This window comes from Oncorhynchus masou, chromosome 24 (assembly GCF_036934945.1).
Source record: "Oncorhynchus masou masou isolate Uvic2021 chromosome 24, UVic_Omas_1.1, whole genome shotgun sequence".
Taxonomy (NCBI): domain Eukaryota; kingdom Metazoa; phylum Chordata; class Actinopteri; order Salmoniformes; family Salmonidae; genus Oncorhynchus; species Oncorhynchus masou.
In genome coordinates this window covers 97,642,666-97,662,670 of record NC_088235.1, presented here as the reverse complement: position 1 = coordinate 97,662,670, position 20,005 = coordinate 97,642,666, and the positions used below count along the sequence as shown (strand labels likewise).

The 20,005-nt window shown below is 42.0% G+C and overlaps 2 protein-coding genes across 6 annotated transcripts; one reads left to right on the top strand and one right to left on the bottom strand.

Annotated features, from left to right (window-relative positions):
• The first annotated feature begins 44 nt into the window (after positions 1–44).
• Positions 45–9,489, top strand: bmb (brambleberry). Of its 3 annotated transcripts, none has more exons than XM_064935807.1 (13): positions 45–180; positions 714–983; positions 1,344–1,472; positions 1,886–2,071; positions 2,216–2,438; positions 3,142–3,258; positions 4,235–4,414; positions 5,288–5,494; positions 5,652–5,787; positions 6,008–6,069; positions 6,170–6,294; positions 7,665–7,762; positions 8,442–9,489. In XM_064935807.1, exons 2-13 carry the CDS (start codon positions 735–737, stop codon positions 8,569–8,571), a joined length of 1,842 nt encoding a protein of 613 aa, XP_064791879.1. In that variant the 5' UTR covers positions 45–180; positions 714–734; the 3' UTR covers positions 8,572–9,489. The 3 variants fall into 3 exon arrangements, with proteins under 3 accessions (XP_064791879.1, XP_064791878.1, XP_064791880.1); XM_064935806.1 differs by having other exon boundaries at positions 5,285–5,494; XM_064935808.1 differs by lacking the exon at positions 8,442–9,489 and adding an exon at positions 7,031–7,074 and having other exon boundaries at positions 5,285–5,494; positions 7,665–7,748.
• Positions 9,490–12,398: 2,909 nt separating this feature from the next.
• Positions 12,399–19,681, bottom strand: LOC135513107 (GDP-L-fucose synthase-like). 3 transcript variants are annotated; one of them, XM_064935821.1, is made up of 11 exons: positions 19,511–19,665; positions 16,344–16,445; positions 15,753–15,913; positions 15,429–15,543; positions 14,999–15,127; positions 14,832–14,905; positions 14,568–14,701; positions 14,289–14,420; positions 14,090–14,169; positions 13,862–13,961; positions 12,399–13,631 (listed from the first exon to the last, which is right to left on the bottom strand). In XM_064935821.1, the coding sequence occupies exons 3-11, from the start codon at positions 15,911–15,913 to the stop codon at positions 13,576–13,578; spliced, it is 981 nt and encodes a 326-aa protein (XP_064791893.1). In that variant the 5' UTR covers positions 16,344–16,445; positions 19,511–19,665; the 3' UTR covers positions 12,399–13,575. The 3 variants fall into 3 exon arrangements, with proteins under 3 accessions (XP_064791893.1, XP_064791895.1, XP_064791892.1); XM_064935823.1 differs by lacking the exon at positions 16,344–16,445 and having other exon boundaries at positions 14,289–14,417; positions 19,511–19,681; XM_064935820.1 differs by lacking the exon at positions 16,344–16,445 and having other exon boundaries at positions 19,511–19,659.
• Between the last annotated feature and the right edge of the window lie 324 nt (positions 19,682–20,005).

The following is a 20,005-nucleotide window of genomic DNA, read 5'->3' as shown; positions in this document are numbered from 1 at the left end:
GAGATCCAGAAAGACGCTGATCCGATTGGCTGTTTCATGTACCATTTAAAACAGATGAATGTCGATGTAAGAAATGAAGGGGTTCTTATTCAAATCAGCTGCGGTTGGCTTATCAAAATCAACGAAGGATTGTTCCAGCGGAAATCCGACGAAACAACATAAGTACAAATACATTTTGAGGTAATTTAGCTTGACTTTTGAATTTGGTAGTCTGTCATTACGATTTTTTCTTTGCTTCAATGGTGGTTTTTAAGCAAATAGTTTATTTTCATGAACTAGATTCGGACTTTTTAAAATGGAAAATAAAACATGCACAGGGTAGTATCGCCTGTTTAGTTCAATGCAATGATTCCAAATAATATTTTAGTCTTCATGTCCGGCCACACCGCCTGTCACCTGTGCAGCGCAGGTTCAGAGAGGGCGTTGCATCTGACATTTGTTTAAGTCGAAGTCGGTCCATAATGAATTGACTGACATATGCCCCTCATAATAAAAAGCAGTGGGCTTTGATCCCCGGTTGTCTACGCTAGTTTCTCGCTGAGCTAAAGCTTAGGCATTTTAATGGAGAGTTAATGCACGTCTTCAGCTGTCAGGCCAAGTCAATCAACCAAGCGTGTTTTACCCAACCACCATTGCTCAACTTGTCTGTCACTGACACTACAAGTTTGAATTTACACATTCGAACTTCATGTGTACATATCCTCCCTGTGTAGCCTACTTTCTCCAGCACTCCGATGGCTCGGCCGGTGATGGGCCTTATACTGCTGCTGGTCTGCGTGTTGGCCTCCCGGTGTGGTCCAGTGAGCGGTTTATTTGACTGGTTGAAGCAGATGCAGCCAGGGGCTCCAGTCCTCGCCCCTTCACTGGTCCCTGGACTACCTGAGGGAGATGCCCAACCGTTCGAGATAACGGTAGCCGATGAAAAGTTCCTAGCAGAGGCAAAAAATATGGAGCTCAGCCCGTTGGACAGCTGTCATTACCGGGTAATGTGTTGGACAGTTATTCTCTACACAACATTAGTCAGGTCTTCTCGCTTAGATAACAATCTGTGTTTCAACCATTATGAATATGGTCTATGTACCCTTGGCTGAGCAATCATGCATGATGATGCATCCTATTGTCATTCTTTCCCAAAGAAAGTTTGGGTTATATGTCTACCTAACAACTTTATTTCACCAGGCAGTGACACTGATGCATAATGGCTTTATAGGAATGTTCATGGGCATCACAGCACTTCAGAAGTTGCAGGGCAGATCCACTCATCAGTTTAATGCATTTTTTAAAATCAAACTGACTTCTTATTGATCTTCAGCCAGTAGAAAAAAGTGTCCCTCTCCCTCCAGGTGGTTGCCCAGCTGAAGTCTACCTGCGCTAGCCTATCAGAGGAGCAGCTGGCCAAACTGGGCGTTGTCCTGTTCAACTGCCAGGCAGAGGTGGAGGGGCGTCGGACGTACCCCTGCACTGAGGACATGGTACGCTCCGAGATGTATTTGTTCCAGCTAAGCGATATCTAGGAACTTGTTTTTTTTAATCAATTGTTTTGGGAGTCAAGTTGTTTGAATGTTAATACAGTTCTGTCCTAATCAGACGCTAGAGGACTTGGTGGGATGAAGGCAGAATTGTTAGTGAGTGCCATATTTTCATATTGGAAGGCTCTGTCCTCTTCCCAGTCTGCATCTGCATTTTGTATTAGGGCGTACTGCAGCAAATAGTTTTTAAATGATTTGTAATGGAAAAACAGTATTATTGGAGAACTTCAGGTAGTGCCTACTGCTTCACTTGGTTCTGTTTAATTTTGTGTCTGAGCTCGACCCAGTTTGCATGCACAGCACTGAAGCTGATTTCATAGTCTCTCTACAGTATGTTCACCCTCTTCTCCTGCCAGTCCCTAAAGCAGTGCACAGTGGACATGGACTCGGACACGTGGAATGCTTACCACATCGTGAGCAACCGGGCACGCTCCGTGTGTTACGCCACCCGTCAGCAGCACTTCCGCCGCCGGGCCGAGCTCACAGTCAATGCGCTAATCTCTACAGCAACCAGCCAACTGGACGCCATGAAGGACCTGAAGGTCAGTTGTCTTTGTGTAAATCTCTCCCTTGTTCTGCCCCCCTTCTCACTCTTTTCCCCCTTCTATTTCAAAGGGAGAGGTCTGTTTTTCTTTCTGTTTTCTGTCATATGTGGACTTGAATGTCTCTGCTGTGTTCCACAACAGGAGGGTCAGCTGGAGCTGAAGGATCTGACTTCAGCCTCCCTGGAGAGGCTGCTGAAGGGTCACAGTGCCCTGGTGGCCCAGCAGGGGGCACTGTGGGAGGGCCAGGAGCAGCTGGAGACGTCACTCTCATCTAACCTGGAGCGTCTGGGCCAGGAGAAGGCCCTCATTGCCTCCGGACAGGAACTGGTGGCCCAGCTCATCCAGGGAATCACACACAGGATGGGTAAGAGGAGATGCATGCACAAACACACACTGTTTGTTCTCTATTTCACAGCCTTAATCCATGATAATACCAAATATTTTTGATAACTAAACAAGATAGACAGACTGTCGTTTCCTGTGGAAACAAATGAGTCATAGTGGGCAGAACAAGCAAGGAGGTGAGCAGAGCCAAGCACGAGCTAGCGAGATCCTATTGGCACATTCTAGCATGCATCTGCATATTTCCGTTAGGGAATGCCTACTCTGAAGTGCGTGTGCAATAACTAAATTTGTCTTTGCCCACCTAAACGAGGTGATTTTAAAAGAACTTTTGCCTACAAAACTAGTCCACTCTGTTCATAACAGATTGTAGTTTTGCGAACAGAACTGAGAATGTTTAATCTATGAGAAAGTGCAGAATGTCGGCCAAAATCCATCTTGTTCCATCTTCTCCCGCTGCTGGGAAGCACTCACTACCATATTTGGTAGTGATTAGAAAAGCCAAGCGGTTGCTTCATTTATATATTCAGTGAAATATCTGTCTCATTGTTCTCTGTGATGATAATACTCTTGTTCACTCCTAGCACTTTCTCTCTCACATGCTCTTATGTGACGTTGCTCTCTTTGTCAACACTGTTTGGTCTGTTTTTGCTCTGCGCTCCCCGACTCATTACAAAAATGTTTGTGAGATCATGTTCACTTCATGTCCCCTACCTCCCTTCTAGAGAATGTTAGTGAGCAGCTAAAGGATCAAAGGTCAGAGGTTCAGGAGGGTCATAAGGCCCTTCTGGATGACCTTGCTGAGGTCAGTGGGCGCGCAAAGGACATCTATAGCAAAATGGGTAAGATGCGCATGCACACACCATGCAAAGCAATGTGTATGTTCTTCACACTAACTTGTAATTCGGGATAAATCTACTGATTCTGGACAAATGCAATGAATGATCTGTATTTGGTTGCAAATGCTACTTATTGATTTTATTAAATGTGTTTGACAGCTTGAGATGCATCGCAAGATACATTATCTAGGTCTTGATGTCTAGGACAAATGTATTAATTAGTTAAATACTTTTAACTGCATTCTAATGTTGACTGCTTAAAGAAAACATTATCAAGTGAAGAGCTTTATGCATGCTCAGGTTTTGGGTCTCGGGGGCTGCCTGAGTGGAAATTTTAACATGGAAGTTATGGAACTCACTCACGTGGTTCCTTTTATGGGGAAAAATCCTCAATGAAACGGACATTAGGCTATTATACATTTGCCTCTGGCCATCGAGTAGTCTATCAATGTATCAAATGGCAGCCGACAATGGCATATACAATAATTATGTTGAAATGAATATCACTGGAGTAATGGCAAATAAATGTGTGCCACTTGTGGAGCTGGCAAACCAATTTAATAAATAGCCTAAAACTTCAGTTTATTGTTGTTTTGAACATATTAGATTGACAGTAAGTCAGATTAGGCTACAGGTAAAATCTTTGAGGTCAAGATGGAGAATGTGACTCAATATTTCCTGCACTTAACCTAAATTAGCATTTTCTGTAGTCGCATAAATAATGTTTCTGGCGAGTGGCAACACTAACAAACAGGAGCTGTCAAATTGTACTTTTGGTTTCAGGGTCTGCTTTCAAAATACCAAAACATGCTGTTCAAGTTATTTATGCAGGTTTAAATGTCATGATGCACTATTTGATCATTTAATTGTTTTAGCTAATTTGACAGTTTATCAATGATGTAATGAAATTCTGGTGTCTTTAATTGTATAGATCTGATCATTTGTTTTTCTCCTTGTCTCCATGGGAACGTGATCTCAGACCACAGTATGTCTGGGTTCCTGCAGTATCAGAAACTGACAGCTCAGTACTACATGGATCTCATGGGAAAACTGGAACGCATGAATGGAACCCTAGGAACCATGCTGCGTTACCTTGACAACATGCAGCGTTGTCTAGAAGAGAGGCTTCATATTATCCAGGGTTACCTGGGCTGGGCAGGTAGTGTGTGTATATATATTACTGCTCAAAAAAATTAAAGGGAACACTTAAACAACACAATGTAACTCTAAGTCAATCACACTTCTGTGAAATCAAACTGTCCACTTAAGAAGCAACACTGATTGACAATAAATTTCACATGCTGTTGTGCAATTTGAAAAGACTCTTAATGCAAGACAATGCTAGACCTCGTGTGGCTGGAGTGTGTCAGCAGTTCCTGCAAGAGGAAGGCATTGATGCTATGGACTGGTCCGCCCGTTCCCCAGACCTGAATCCAATTGAGCACATCTGGGACGTTATGTCTCGCTCCATCCACCAACGCCACGTTGCACCACAGACTGTCCAGGAGTTGGCGGATGCTTCAGTCCAGGTCTGGGAGGAGATCCCTCAGGAGACCATCCGCCACCTCATCAGGAGCATGCCCAGACGTTGTAGGGAAGTCATAAAGGCACGTGGAGGCCACACACACTACTGAGCCTCATTTTGACTTGTTTTAAGGACATTACATCAAAGTTGGATCAGCCTGTAGTGTGATTGTCCACTTTAATTTTGAGTGTGACTCCAAATCCAGACCTCCATGGGTTGATAAATTTGATTTCCATTGATAATTTTTTTGTTGTCAGCACATTCAACTATGTAAAGAGAAAGTGTTTAATAATATTTCATTCAGATCTAGGATGTGTTGTTTTAGTGTTCCCTTTTATTTTTTTGAGCAGTGTGTGTATATATATCTCTCTCTCGACCACCAGATGCATTTTTATTGCAAAGGTCAACAGATCATCTTTTGCAGTGAGAATGAACATTTTAATCTTAGTTCCTTCGTCAGTTACACACATTTTTCAGTAGATTTCCCTCTGTGTTTCTGTCTAGCAGGTCTAAGTCTGGCTGCGGTGTGGACGTGTGTGGTGCATGCTGGGTACTTCCTGCTGTGTGCGGTGGTACTCACGTTCCTGCGCTGTCCGTCCTTCTCCCGAGCCATGCTGCTCTTCACGGTCCCGCTCAATGCTGTGGCTGAGGTCAACCAACAGCCTGCCCTGGACCTGCCCAGTCTCAGCATGCTGCTGCTCACACTGTCACTCGGTATGGGAAGGGTTGTGTGTGTGTTGCTGCCCCTTTCACTGGAAACCACAAGGGTGTTTTTTCTTCTCACCCTGCCACTCATGACTGACTAGGATAGTAATTATTAGCCGTCTTATTGGTGATGTGGACTATTGTGATGTCATTACCCTCTCCTCAGGCTACTGGTTGGCGACGCAGGTGTTGTGGGCGTGTTCTCAGATGAGAGGAAAGAAGATCCCCAGTCAGAAGACCCTGGAACCAGAAAGCCACCACTACCTCCACTCCTGCGGCCCATCCTCCTCCACCCCCCAGAGGTGAGTGACAGTAGGGTAGCTCCAGAATTGAATTACATTTGACTTCAGATTTGCTAATAAACCCTATATCACAAGATGTGCATTTACCAGAGGAAAACTCATGAAAGTACTTATTTTCAAAGTGGCCCTCGCCGGTAATGGGTGGTTACTGCTATTTATGTGAACTGACCAAGTTTGATATAATGTAGCTGATACTGCTCTCTCTTCTCCATACTCTCAGAGACGAGCTGGATGGTCTCATGGAGCCAATAGACCTACTGGATCAGGACAGCTTCATGACTGGTGTGTAACACTACAAATGGACCATGCTCTTCAGAATTCCTCTCAAAATGAATGGAAAACACTTCTCTTGGCTGTTATATATTTTTCTAATCATTTCCAGGTGACCCCTGCATAGCAGCAATGTCTCCCTCCCATGCCCACTACATGGCTGAGGCCAGGTTTGTGCCTGTGGGCTCACTGAACCACTCTACTCCCAGGTTCAAGTGTCGGACTAGTCTCTCTGCGGTAAGCATGAATATAGCAGATTAATGTCCTTAAGGGAGATGGAGGGTATTAGTGTCATACTCTGATGGACCTAGTTAGTTATAAACCAGTAGGTTTATGTAGATTACTTACTAAATGTAATTAGGTTACTCGTTACTTGGCCAAAGATCTAATCACTAACTTTTGTATTACTCATTGATTACTTTTAGGTGACTTTCCCCATAAGAGGCACAGTCATAAAATCTGGTTATTAAACCTAACCTTACCCACACTGCTAACCCTAATGGTTAGGAAATGAGGGTATATCCACGTGTGGTTAGGGTTAGCTACACATCAGTGCCATTTAAGATGAGGTTGTTTTCCCCCTGCTTTTTTTTTTTCATGAGCATGGCCTTATTTCTAAAACAGCATATTGGTTGACCTTCTTTCACCCAGTTCAATGTAACAGTGATTGGTTTAGGCTCGTACATGATACTCACATTTTCCCTATACTCATCATGACCATATACAATGTAGGTGCACACAGGTCGAGATACATTTGAGGTAACAACATACTCTGCATGGCTAATAGAACTAGCGCATTAGTAAACCCGCTACATTCATGCATTAACGTTAGTGTACAGTCAGTACGCAGTTACACCGATGGGCCCCGGTGGCAATAAATTAGTCAAATCAAAAGCTTACCTTGACTTGGAAGAGTTCCAGTGTTGGAAAGTCATAGCCAGCTAGCTAACATAACATCCTTCTGTTTGAGCAGGGTGTTTCAGTAGGATGAACTAGCGATCTGCATTTACTAGCTAAGTAAGTAAAAGACACTTGCTGCTTCATTTTGGTAGAAATTAATTTGTTAAACTGTTCTGTCTTTCTCTCTTTGTCAACTACTCATTACATTTGTATGCTCTGCAGTGCTAGCTAGCTGCTGCTTATGCTTTCAGTACTAGATACATTTTTGGATCCTTTGATTGGGTGGGCAACATGTCAGTTCATGGTGCATGAACTCTGATAGGTTGGAGGATGTCCTACGGAAGTTGTCATAATTACTGTGTTCTCATGGGTGAGAACCATGAGCCTCCTCGGTTTTGTATTGAAGTCAATGTACCCAGAGGAGGACCGAAGCTAGCTGTCCTCCGGCTATACCATGGTGTTACCCTAGAGGGCTGTTGAGGCTACTGTAGACCTTTTCAAAATAGTGTTTTAATCAATTATTTGGTGATGTGATATTATATTTAGTATAGTCGTAACTTAATTTTTATTTTTATGAAATTCACTGAGGATGGTCCTTTGAGGAGCCTCCACTGCTACACATACAGATTATTATTGGTTCTGTCATCACTGACATACTGTTTTTAGATTCGTAGGCTATTCTTGACATTTTGTGTTCTGATTGGCAGGCTGTCCTAGGTCTGCCCCAAAAGAATCTGGGAGGAATGATGGATGCAGTGAGCAAATCACGGAGCGCCAGCTCCAACCAATCTCTGGCCAGCAACAGGTTAGCGTTCTAACCAACCCGATACGTTTAGCAGGTTTAAGCATCAATTCTGTATGCAATGTTTGACCTTTATACAGTGTGACTTAGTAAAACCAACAATGATGCACTGTGTGTGCGTGTGCTCATAGTTTCTATAGGTGTGAGAAGTTGACCTTTTTATATCAATTATACTGCCTGGCTTACCTTGCTACAACTAAAGATTGTAATCAGATCTCATTATGCCACACCTATGTGATTAGCGGGACCAGGGGTTACTTGTGAGCATTACGCTGCCTGATTTATTTTAGTACAACCAATGATATACAGAATGACTTTATGCCACACCTCATACAATGTTTACAGAGGAAGAAACGTTTAGTACTGTGGCGCGAGCCTTGTATAGCTAGTAGATGGGTTTGATCAGAGGTATTTGATACAAGTTGGACTAGTTCTGGAGGCCAGTCAACTCCATAGTTCTCACCATTGTGACCAGGACAAGAGGACAGGCTGTGTTTTCAGACTAGATTGCAGTTGGGCTGTGCAGAATAGCTGATCTACAAATCACCTTGTATCTGAAATGACTATTCATTATGTGAACAAGATGAGTTCTGCGCCTTTCCTTGCTCAAACTGATCCCCCTCAAAAGTGTAGCTTTATTTTCCTCCCTTCCCCCTCTCTCTCTCCTCTTGTCCCATGGCAGCTCTGTGTCTGGTCGTCAACTGTGTAATGGCACTACCAGGATGGGACAGCAATGTAAGAAGAGGGCGGTGCTGGGACAGGAGTACTGCCACGTCCATGAGGGTGGCTATACCTCCTACAACTGCCTCTGAATAACACTCTGTGTTCCAAATGGTACCCGATTCCCAATATAGTGCACTACTTTTGACCAAGGGTCATAGGGCTCGTCTCAAAAGTAGTGCATTATGTAGGGAATAGCCTGCCATTTGAATGCACACCCTGCTACCCCACCCTTTCTCCATCCACCAGGGACAAGTTCAGTAGGAGAAAACATTTTGAAATGAAAAGTCGTACCAATAAGAACATTTATGTTGCAAAACGTTTTGCTAGTGTACCCAACTGAACACCCTCCCAGAATGACCAGGAAGTACTTGGGCTATTCTTTTAACATTTGTTTAGTCAGGCTGTTACCCTGACAGTAAGAGGAACCATGGTATCTCTGTGTCTAAAGCAATGACCAGTTGTCATGTGTATGAAGTTTGTGTATGTCTGGATGAAAGCGTGTGCCTGTGACATCCTGTAGTAGGATACTCCCTGGCTATAAATGTGGAAGTTGTGACAAGGCTGTTAGTGAATTCTACAAGGGTTTATGCCGGCAGGATTGTTTGCTTTTATCATGATTTATGGACCATGTGTGTACATGATACTGACCTTTTTATTGTTTTAGGGTGTGTACATTTGTCATTTGCATCCAAGTTATGTAGAGGACAAAGGAGGCGAATTATAACTTTCTCTTAAGATTAATTTTCCTTGAGTCATGTATTGATGTCACTGAGAGACTAAGTGAAATTTCACGTAAATGGAAGTTAAGATTTGCCCATAAAGCACTAAATTGCACTCATAAATTACTCCGACTTGACTAACGTTTGGGGTTGGGAATATTATTTGTGTTTTTCTGATCTTAAATGTTTGTTTTTTAAGCTGCCTGTCAAAGGCAAGTGTTTTTGTATGAAGGGCATATCTATTGTTTTGATTTTTTTAAATGAATAATAAAATATCAGTAATGCAAAGTTTGTAAACATTTGTGTGTGTGTGTGTGAAGGGCATAATTCAAAATTAATTGGTCGTGCACACCGATATGCAGGTGCAGTGAAATGCTTGTTACTAGCTCCAATAGTGAAGTAGAATGACAATGGAAACTGTCAAATGAGTACATTTTATGTCGACATGGAAATAAAGAAAAGAGGACAATTACATGATCAGGAGCATAGGGGGGTCATTTCCTGGACACAGATTAATCCTGGACTAAAAGGCACTTTCAATGAAGATTCTTTGAGTATGCCTTTGAGATTAAGCCTAGCCCTGAACTGTCTGGGAAACCAGCCCTAGAATTCATTGTTCGGTGTTCTACACCAGCAAAGGAATGCGTGGTAGCCTGTGAACATTCTACACCATGAGTGTCATATGTCAAACATTTGGCATGACATGGAGTGAGTGACTGGCACAAATAGAGCTAATTCCAGGCGAAATATGAGATGTTGCTATTTATCTATCAAGAGTTTGCTGGGCCAGGTAGACTGGCCTGTCACCTAAATTATTTCCTATGAGAACACCGTTTAGCCTAGTGGACCAATCTGATCCCTGTGTTCACCTTTTCTCTTTTTTTCAAGCGAAATAGTGAATGTAGCGTTCAGGCTGGATCCACCAGACTACCTTAAGGTGTGTGTTAGTCACAATATAGCGTGGGCTCTCAATGCATTGTTAGATAATACATATTTATCAGAAGTGTATATTGTAAATATGATGCGTCTCTATAACCTGGGATGTTTTTCATTTGTGCACATAGTAGCAAACTGTTTTGCAACGAATGTTGGTTTTGCAAATTGACAATTCATGGGGTATTCACTAGAAACCAAACGGAAGCAAATGAAATTCAGGGACCTACCTGAATTTGTCCATTAAACTGGTTTTCATTGCAAAAAGTCTTCAGTGAAATGTTTTGGTAGGTCCCTCCCCATTTTGGTTCTGTTTGCTTCCTAGTGTTTTATATTTTGTTTTTAACTTTGTGGACCGGGACAATGTACAAAAAAAAACATGTCTGTCGGAGCACTGGGAAATGATTCTTTGCACCAACTTTAGCTAACTGCTAATAGAGCCCTGTGGTGGAAGTGTCATTTGTTTCGTGGGGGCTTTCCCTGGTGTTTTGATAACATGTAAATCTCTGACAAGGACTTTTTTATCAATATATTCTTCATTTAGGCAAATGCTAATTACCATCAAAGTAGATGTCATGCAAAACTACAAATCACTGCAAGCTCCTTCACGTCATCTCTAGTTAACCTTTGCTAACAGGTATTTTTAATTTAAACTTGCACATGACAGTTCACAGAATAGTCCATTTTCAAGACATCTAGCCTATTTATTCATTACCACATTTAGTTAATCCAGAGATTCTTCCCTTTGCCTCGATTCAGCAGTCTCATCCGGATTATCATGGCATTTGTAGACCTTTGGTGGCCACATTAGCGTTTCATTTTTTGTCCTACATAGGTTTAGCCTGGCATAAATCTATGTGAAACAAAACCCTTAAGTGTTTAAAATCCTCTATGGGAAAAATGGTGGAAAACAGAACCATTTCCCTGTTTTACCTCTGTATTAAGACTCACTGTGGTACTCTAACAAATTGGACTGGGTTGGCAGGTCTGCATTCTACACCGTATGGGAGGGTAAGGTACATGGAACACCTGTCTGGTTGATCAAGGTTGTATAGATGTAAATAGTGTACCACAGTAAGAGTCATACCTAGAGGTCAAACGGAAATTGTTCCATTAGTTTTCCACCATTCATTTGTTTCGCGTGGGCTTTCCCTGGTGTTTTGATAACATGTTAAACATCCCTCCCTCGTGCGCACGCTGTTTGTAAATCTGATTGCCTTTTTTAGACACGGTTTCCTAATCAACACGAAAAGCAAAATCATTTTAAAAACACAAAAACAAATGATGGCATCGACACAGACCACAAACGGGTTTCACAAAGCTTAAGTAGACCACCACAAAAGGAATCTGAACGCTGTTCGCTGGAAGTTTCAGCCTATGTAGAGGTGCCTATTGAATTTCTTTGCAGCGCATACATTTCAGATTTTCGAAATCGATCAAATCTCATTTAGTGAAGGAATTTCAGATGTATTGCCTCTATAGCTAATACCGGACACTTATAAATTCTTTATCGCGCAGTCTTCTAAACTCCCGACTCCATTTAATGCAAATATGTTAATATTTTTTGTTTTGTTATACTTGTGTAATGCTTTTTGTGACGTGAAACAGACTAACTGTATTTATATCAGATCGCATGATCCTCGTAATGTTACGTGGAAAATACAACTACTGGGATGCAGAATTAAATGTATATCAAAAATGCGACCAGTTTTTTTTCGTATTTGCAGTTAAATTATTTCACTGGCAAATGCCACAAACGGATTCGAAAGGGGGTTTGTCCATGTGTTTACGTACTGCTGACAGTCGACCAACTCAGCATCACAGCAAACAGAAGGCGCAGACACGGGGTAGCTACGGCAAATAATTTATCATCTTGTCCGTTGACACAAACGCCGTACACCTGTGTGTTGCAGCTTGAGAATCGGGATGTTAGATTCTCAGTGGATAAATGTTTTTATGAAAATGTTAAAAAAAAAAAAAAAAGTCAGGCCCTATTAATTTCTGCGTACTTTGAACTCGGATTTCGTACCTGCGTACATGGACAGAGAATTGCGTAGCTGGTACGCAAAATGCGTGCATGTTGGCAGGTCTGACTGAATGAAGTTACCCCTTGACGCAGATCTGGTAGATTTTACCCACTAGTGGTTAGGGTAAGCTGATACAGGTTCCGAACCTAGGGAAAACTTCATCCCAGAGCCACAAAACACTGTTCTGCACTAAAACAAGACTCAAAGTAGTGCTAAAATGACACCCAGACTCGGCAGTTCAAATAAACATTGATTTATTCTCTCAGCCCACCACTCATGTACATATTGCACAGTTGTATTTAGTAAAGAAAGATATAAAAGAACATATCCAAAACCACCTGGTATTCTATATGATACAGCTGGCAAATTGAGTAGTGAACAACCCACTCAAAATGGCAGCACAACGATTTGTGGAAAATTCTATTTTGTTGCCATATTGGGTGGACATAGAGGAAATCCTATGGACAAAGAACTTGTTTAAGTCCATTATACCCACTCTAGTCATATGGTATAGACATGGTTATAGAGGAGATAGGAGTCCTGCTGGTCACTCCAGACAAGATAGGAAATAGGGTACTATTTGGGACACATCTTACATCAGGGGTGGGTAATTCCAGTCCCTCAGGGCCTGATTGGTGTCACAGTTTTGCCCCAGCCCCAGCTAACACACCTGACTCCAATAATCAACTAATCATGATCTTCAGTTGAGAATGTAATTAGTTTAATCAGCTGTGTTGGCTAGGGATGGGGGAAAAGTGTTTCACCAATCAGGCCCTCAAGGACTGGAGTTGCCCATCCCTGTCCTACATAGTGCCATAGATCTCTGGTCAAAAGTAGTGTACTATATAGGGCAGCCATACTCAACAGTTGGACCGTAGGCTGGATCTAGACTCAGAATGGGGTCAATACAGTCAGGATTCAACTCCTGGTATATCAACAAATAAGACATGGAAAATGTGTAGAATTGCAGGAAATTAGCTTTAAAACATCTAATTTTTCTCTGCCAACAAAAGGGGTGTCAACAGTTTGGGGTCGAATGGGTTGAGGATTTATTACTACGCCGATAAATTACAATAGCAATCCAGACCTTTGCCACCTTCTCAAATAGTTTGAGTACAACTGATATTTAAAACAGGATGCTGTTTGAGTGTTAAAACAGAGCGATTTGCCCAGCCTACACTCTACACATTCTTCATGGAATCTCAGCAACATGATCAGGACCACATTACATCAGTCTAACAGGACTTCATTTAATGGCAGATAATGTTCTTCATGTACACTCTAAGTCCTAAGTTCTTTGTCAGTTCTAGAACCTTCAGTTCCACTCCTCCTGACCCCTCCATCACAGTCCCCTCTTCCTGCTCCTTCCTTCCTAGGACTGGTTTCCTAACAGCCAATCTGATTTGAGGAATCTTCACTTGCGGGCGGTGTCGTAATTGGCCATGAACCAATCACATGTCTCCTTCAAGGCTGTGTGTGTGTGTGTGTGGGGGGGTGGGGGTGGGGGGTGGGGGTGGGGGGGGGGATAGGAGACTCAGCGTCAGAAACCAAACAGCAGACATCTTTATTTGATATGTCAGTGGTGAACATGCATAAAGATGGCAGAATACATATATGATATTGTGCAGATTTATTTGTGCATTTAACCAAAACAATCTACTTTTGGGGCTTTTCAAAATGCTGGTGTTGGAGGTAGGTACCTTGTTTGAAGGGGGTAAAGGTGAAGTTGGGGCGGTACCGCAGCAGCTTGGCGTTGCTGGCTGTCTTCTTGAACTGACCGTCTGCTTTTGTTCTGTCATACTGAAGGTCAGGGGTTAAGGAATCAAACACTGAATGACTGACAGTGTGTGAGAGCAAGTGAGTATGAAAGAGAAAGAGGGACTGTGTTTGAGCTGTAGATCTGGACATGCACCGAGGTGAAAGGATACAGTCACTTGACCTTTGAACCCCAGTGCCTCGACAACGCCCTCTGCTGCCTCCTTAATGGACACCTCCTCCTCCTCACCAACTAAAATACAGAGAGGGAGAATGAACGCTGAAGCCTGAAAATACTGTTGTTAAATGTGTGTGTGAGATCGAGAGTATGTGTGAGTACGAGAGAGAAAGTCAGAGTGTGTGTATGCTCACCAGACAGTATGATGGGGTCCACCTCAGGGTACTCTCTCAGCACCCAGAGGAAGAGACGAGCCAGATCCAATGAGTAGATGAACTGCCTTCTGGGAGTTCCTGAGCCCCACACCACCAATGGACTACCCTCTTCTAACACACACACACACACACACGTGTGAAGGAATGTGGCTATAACGATCCTTGTAGGGAGGTATACTGTATAGATTAAAACAGTTGGCTGAAGAATAAATAACTAGAGAGTGATAGTTAACAGTATGTGTTGTGTAGTCATCTTACTCTGAGCAATGTAGGCTTTGTGTATGAGGCCAGGAAGTACATGTCCATCCTCGATGTTGAAGTTATCATGGGGGCCAAACACATTGGTCGGTATCACTGCTGTGTAGCATCGCCCACGCTGCTGGTGATATGCCCTGCAAGACAAACACACACCTCAACATAATCCAAACATTGAACACACACACACACACCATTATTGAATATACACAAATCAAATCAAATCAGATCCTGGTTAAATGAAGGTTCAATAAAATACCAACACACCTATTGTGGACATCGATCATTCTCTTAGCATAGGAGTAGCCAAAGTTAGACTCGTGAGGAGGGCCGTTGTGGATCTGCAAGATAATAAGAGATAGTCAACTACCATCATGTCTACCACACACACACACACACACACACACACACACACACACACACACACACGTTACCATGGTCTCATTGATGGGATAGGTGGTCTTATCAGGGAAAATGCAGGTGGAGAGACAGGAGACCACCCTGACAGCATCCACCTCGTGGGCTGCCTGCAGGACGTTGTCATTGATGTAGATGTTGTTCCTCTGGAGAACACACATGGATGAATACGTTGGTAAATAAACATGAACACAATCACACACATGGAACCAGTTGAACCAGGTTCCCAATTAGCACCCTGTGAACTAGTTAGTAATGTACTACCTTTGACCAGGGCCCATAGAGTATAGAGTACCAATTGGGATGAAGCTTAAAATCGGTAAATAAACATTGAGTCCTTTTCATGGCAGTTTCCACCATTTTCAAAATAAGGTGAGAAATTGAGCAAGTGCACACTTCTGGAGATGCAGCCTCTGTCATTACAACCCCTGAATCCCCTCCTCTTACCCAGAAGTCTAGGTTGGCCCTCATGTTCTTGAAGAGCCCTCCCACCATGGCTGCCAGGTGGATGACGTGGGTGGGCTGGTGCTTCAAAAACACTGCCTGCGTCTCACCCATGTCCCTGAGTGAGCATACACAAACCCACACACATGTCAGCTTGACTTTTCAAAGACTCAGAGGCTGGGCTACAAAGGCACCCACAGTTAGCACTGAGGCAGGAGAGGGTCTGGTGTGTGTGTGTGTTGTTTGTGTATATACATGTGCGTGTATGCATACCATGTGTGTCTGTCTATGTGTGAGTGCGTATGTGTGTGCGCGTGTAGCTCTCACATGAGATTTGCATCCTTAGAGGAGAGGAAGATCCACTCCTCTCCCTCCCGCGCTCCTCCCTCTTCTTTGACAACATGTTCTATGGCCCTACCCACCAGACCAGTCCCCCCAGTCACCAACACCCGCATAGGACTGTTCTGATCCACCATGCTATCTCCCATCTGCACAGATGGGGAGGAAAATAGGGGGGGGGGGGGGTAAAGAAAGAAAGAGTAGGAGAGAGAAACACAGAAACAAAGAGTGAAAGGCTTACAATCTGCAGGTCATGTGCTCTGAAAGTAGGCTAAAGTTTTACAAAGGATTTCCCCTGAAATGACTGATGTATTCAATGATCAATTAAACAAGAGTGACTAACAGAGCTGAAGACTACATCTGTACACAGAAAGTAGGCCTAGGTAATTAAACCTGTTCTACAGTTTCTCAAAGGATTGGGGTGCGTCACATACTGTACACTAACCAGGACAAGTAGGGAAGAACAATGACTATCCCAGAGCTTTTTAATTACATATTTAATTCCAGTAACCAAGGAATCCAACTCAAGAGGTTGTGGACTGAAGAAACATATATTTCCTGATGTTGCTTTTTACTTGCCTGTGCCAGTCATGCAAACATCCCTGTTACCAACTGTCAAGACAAATGTTTAGGTTGTCACGAACAAGGTTTCCATCCAACCATTTCATGCAGGTGATTTACCTGATGCATGAAAAAAATCACATCTGGTTCATGGAAACAGGAAACGAGAGTACAAGTGTATAAATATTGATAGACAATTTGTTTGGTGTTTTTTTTTTCGTCGGTAAAAATAATTGTGTGAGAAATTGCATAGAAACACGTTTACAAAATTGATGCTTGGCTTTCATTTGACAAATAAAAAAAAGAATATTGCTCCTATCAATAAAAAGGTATCTGTGACCAACAGATGCATGTCTGTATTCCCAGTCATGTGAAATCCATAGATTAAGGCCTAGTTACTTATTTTTATTGATTTATATGAAATGTTATTCAGTACGGTCCCATGTGGCTCAGTTGGTAGTGCATGGCGCTTGCAAAACCAGGGTTTTGGGGTCGATTCCTATGAAGGACCAGTAAAAAATATTTATACAAGTGTAAGCATGTCTGATAAATTACAAAAAAAAGAGAGAATTTTGCATTTTGCTTTTATTTTTGTTCAGTGTAGATCAAAACAAAGTGTGTATATAAGGAATCTCTTCATTATGTCTGGTAAATATTATATACATAAATGCAAGTGGGCAAAATAAAATATATATTCTTTTAACTTGAATTTTATTTGCAAATGCTAAAAACGGTAATGCAAAGCGAACCCTAAATGCCTGTGAAGCCTTTTGTATTTTGTTTAAATGTATATACCCTGTGTATAAAGTTTGTCTGTGCTTTTGGTGTACTGTTTTATAAGGTAAGCTTGTATCTTGTGTTATTTTTTAATGTACAAGTTCAATGGGTTTCCATCACATTTTCAATTCTACTGGTTTTTGTTCTTGGCACGTGCGCACTCGCCAATTGCTCGCAGATACAGTGCAGGTAAACTACCTTCATGACAAGATTATTTAAAAAAGGTAGAGGTGTGGATCAGAAAACCAGTCAGTAACTGGTGTGACCACCATTTGCCACATGCAGCGGGACACATTCCCTTTGCATTGAGTTGATCAGGCTGTTGATTGTGCCTGATTAATGATCATGCTGTTTAATCAGTTTCTTGATATGTCACGTCTTTCAGGCTGGTGGATTATCTTGGCAATGGAGAAATGCTCACTAACTGGGATCTAAACAAATTTGTGCATAAAATGTGAGATAAGCTTTTTGTGCATATGGAACATCTCTGGGATATTTTATTTCAGCTCATGAAACATGGGACCAACACTTTACATGTTGCATTTATATTTTGTTCAGTATAAATCCTGAATAAATGAATTGTAATTCGTAAGATATCATACTCAATGGATGATGGACATCCACAAATGAATACATACCATACGAAACGTAACATATCACACTAATTGGAGTGTTATGTATTTACATGTACTACGTTGTCTACACAAGTCCAGGTTGGTTGCAGCGCGCAGTGAAAGGCAGTTAATAGGTCTGCCGAGGCCTATCACAAGATCTCAAAATTCAACCAATTCAAATGGTTGCAACAAGGTCATTTTTACTGATCTGTTTGTCAGTGTCAGCAAAGTAGGCTATAATTTATGTCATAGGAAGAAAAAAACATGTTGCTTATCCTCTCCGGTCATAATATAGTGTAGTAGAATTGCATTTACATTTACATTTTACATTTAAGTCATTTAGCAGACGCTCTTATCCAGAGCGACTTACATTTAATGCGTTTATAAAAGGCGACATTTTTCCGTGCAACGAACTGAGAAGAAACGTCTAATTATGTCTATATATCATTACGTGCTGACACCTGCATTACCCGATAGTGATGGAATTTAGGCTTAAACTACGAGTGTTTTAAAGATGCATCTTTCCTACTACGGCTGGCAATTATTGGGCGATGGTCTTCAACAGCTTTAGATGATAGGCAGTTTAGAAAGGCAGTAGGCTAGCTTGAGCATACTGTATTTATATTTAATGCAGTCACCTCGGTTTTCATTTGAATCATGTTATATACATCGCTTGTTTGTATCAATTGCAAAGACATTGGCAACTTTTTATTTATTGTCAACTTTGTTCGGAAGTTATGAATTTAGCCATAAAATGCCTTTGTGAAACCGGGCCCAAAACGGTTTGTTTTGCTAATGGTGATTGTCATAATTTAAGCTAATAATATAACGCAATGAAATCTACTCATCACATTAGGAATAGTAGCCCACCATCTCTCATTAGTCTGCAAAGGCGATGGGTTGATGTTTGCAATCCTACAGGTGCAATTTTATGGTGAAAAAAAATAACCTGTTGGTATTTGAAGTCGGCCTTGTTGGGACTTCATAGCGTGTTTTTAATGCATGTACGTCATGTTTCACTGTGTGCGCCGTTCCATAAGTAAATGAGTCAATTTATGACGAGTTCGAGTAGTGGTTATTGTATATGCCGTTCCACAGACCTTTAAACCTAATCTTGCGGTTATAGGCCTAATTAATGACTGGGGTCATTTGTTTGTTTTTGTTGTTCTCCAAATAGCATGTTTCTAAATCGTGTAGAAATGTAGTAAATAAGATTCAACCCCCCCCCCCATTTTTTTTATCCTCTCCCACTTTGTCATACACTAGATTTAGCTGAACCGACATCACTGTCCTATGATTTTAACCCACTGGTCCCAGGATTTTAACCCACTGTCCCGGGATTGTAACCCACTGTCCCGGGATTTTAACCCACTGTCCCGGGATTTTAACCCACTGTCCTGGGATTTTAATGAAACCACTATCCTGGCGTTGCAAGCGCTATGCTCCGCTCGGGCGGCAGGTAGCCTAGTGGTTAAAGCGTTGGACTAATAACCGAACTTTTGCAAAATCGAAATCCCGAGCGGACGAGGTTAAAATCTGTCGTTCTCCCTCTGAACAAGACAGTTAACACACTGTTCCTAGGCCGTCATTCAAAATATGAATTGGTTTTTAACTGACTTGCCTAGTTAAATAAAGGTAATAAATAAATAAAAAGTAGTTACCAAAAGAGGATACTGTTCGCATAGCAAGACTTGTAACATTACAACTTCAATCAAATTTCTCTTTTAGATAGCACCCTTTATGGGATAAAAACTACGATTTTTAGTTAGCTACATAAAAAAATGTTCTGCTTACCAGTTACTCCAGAGCTTGATTCTTCTTCTAGCGAGCTATGAAGTCAGAAGTTTCCATGACCGGATTCCAGTCCAAATGAGCTGGTTAAGATGATGACGAAACTATTTTGGCGAGTCCCGCCTCCAGCTGAACAGGGGGGAAACACGACCCAGCAAGGAGTGGCGACGTTACACAAGGTTTTATACATATGACTAACACTTGACTGTTTCCTTGTTGAGATTCAATTTTCAATCTTCGGGCCTCTGTTGTTCAGCCTATATATGTTTTATGACCTTCCTTCTTCCGTGTGCCATGGAGTGGAGAACCAGATGTTTGCAGACAGGTGGTTATCTACATCCATGGAAAGAGAGCTGAGCAAGTGGCAGTTGAGAATGTTTCACAATGGCTCAACAAATCCTGGCTCACCCTAAATGTGTGAAAAACAGTAGCCATGTATTTCTTCATCTATTAAAAAGCAGCAGGTCTACTCCCATATCCTCATACATGGCCAAAAGA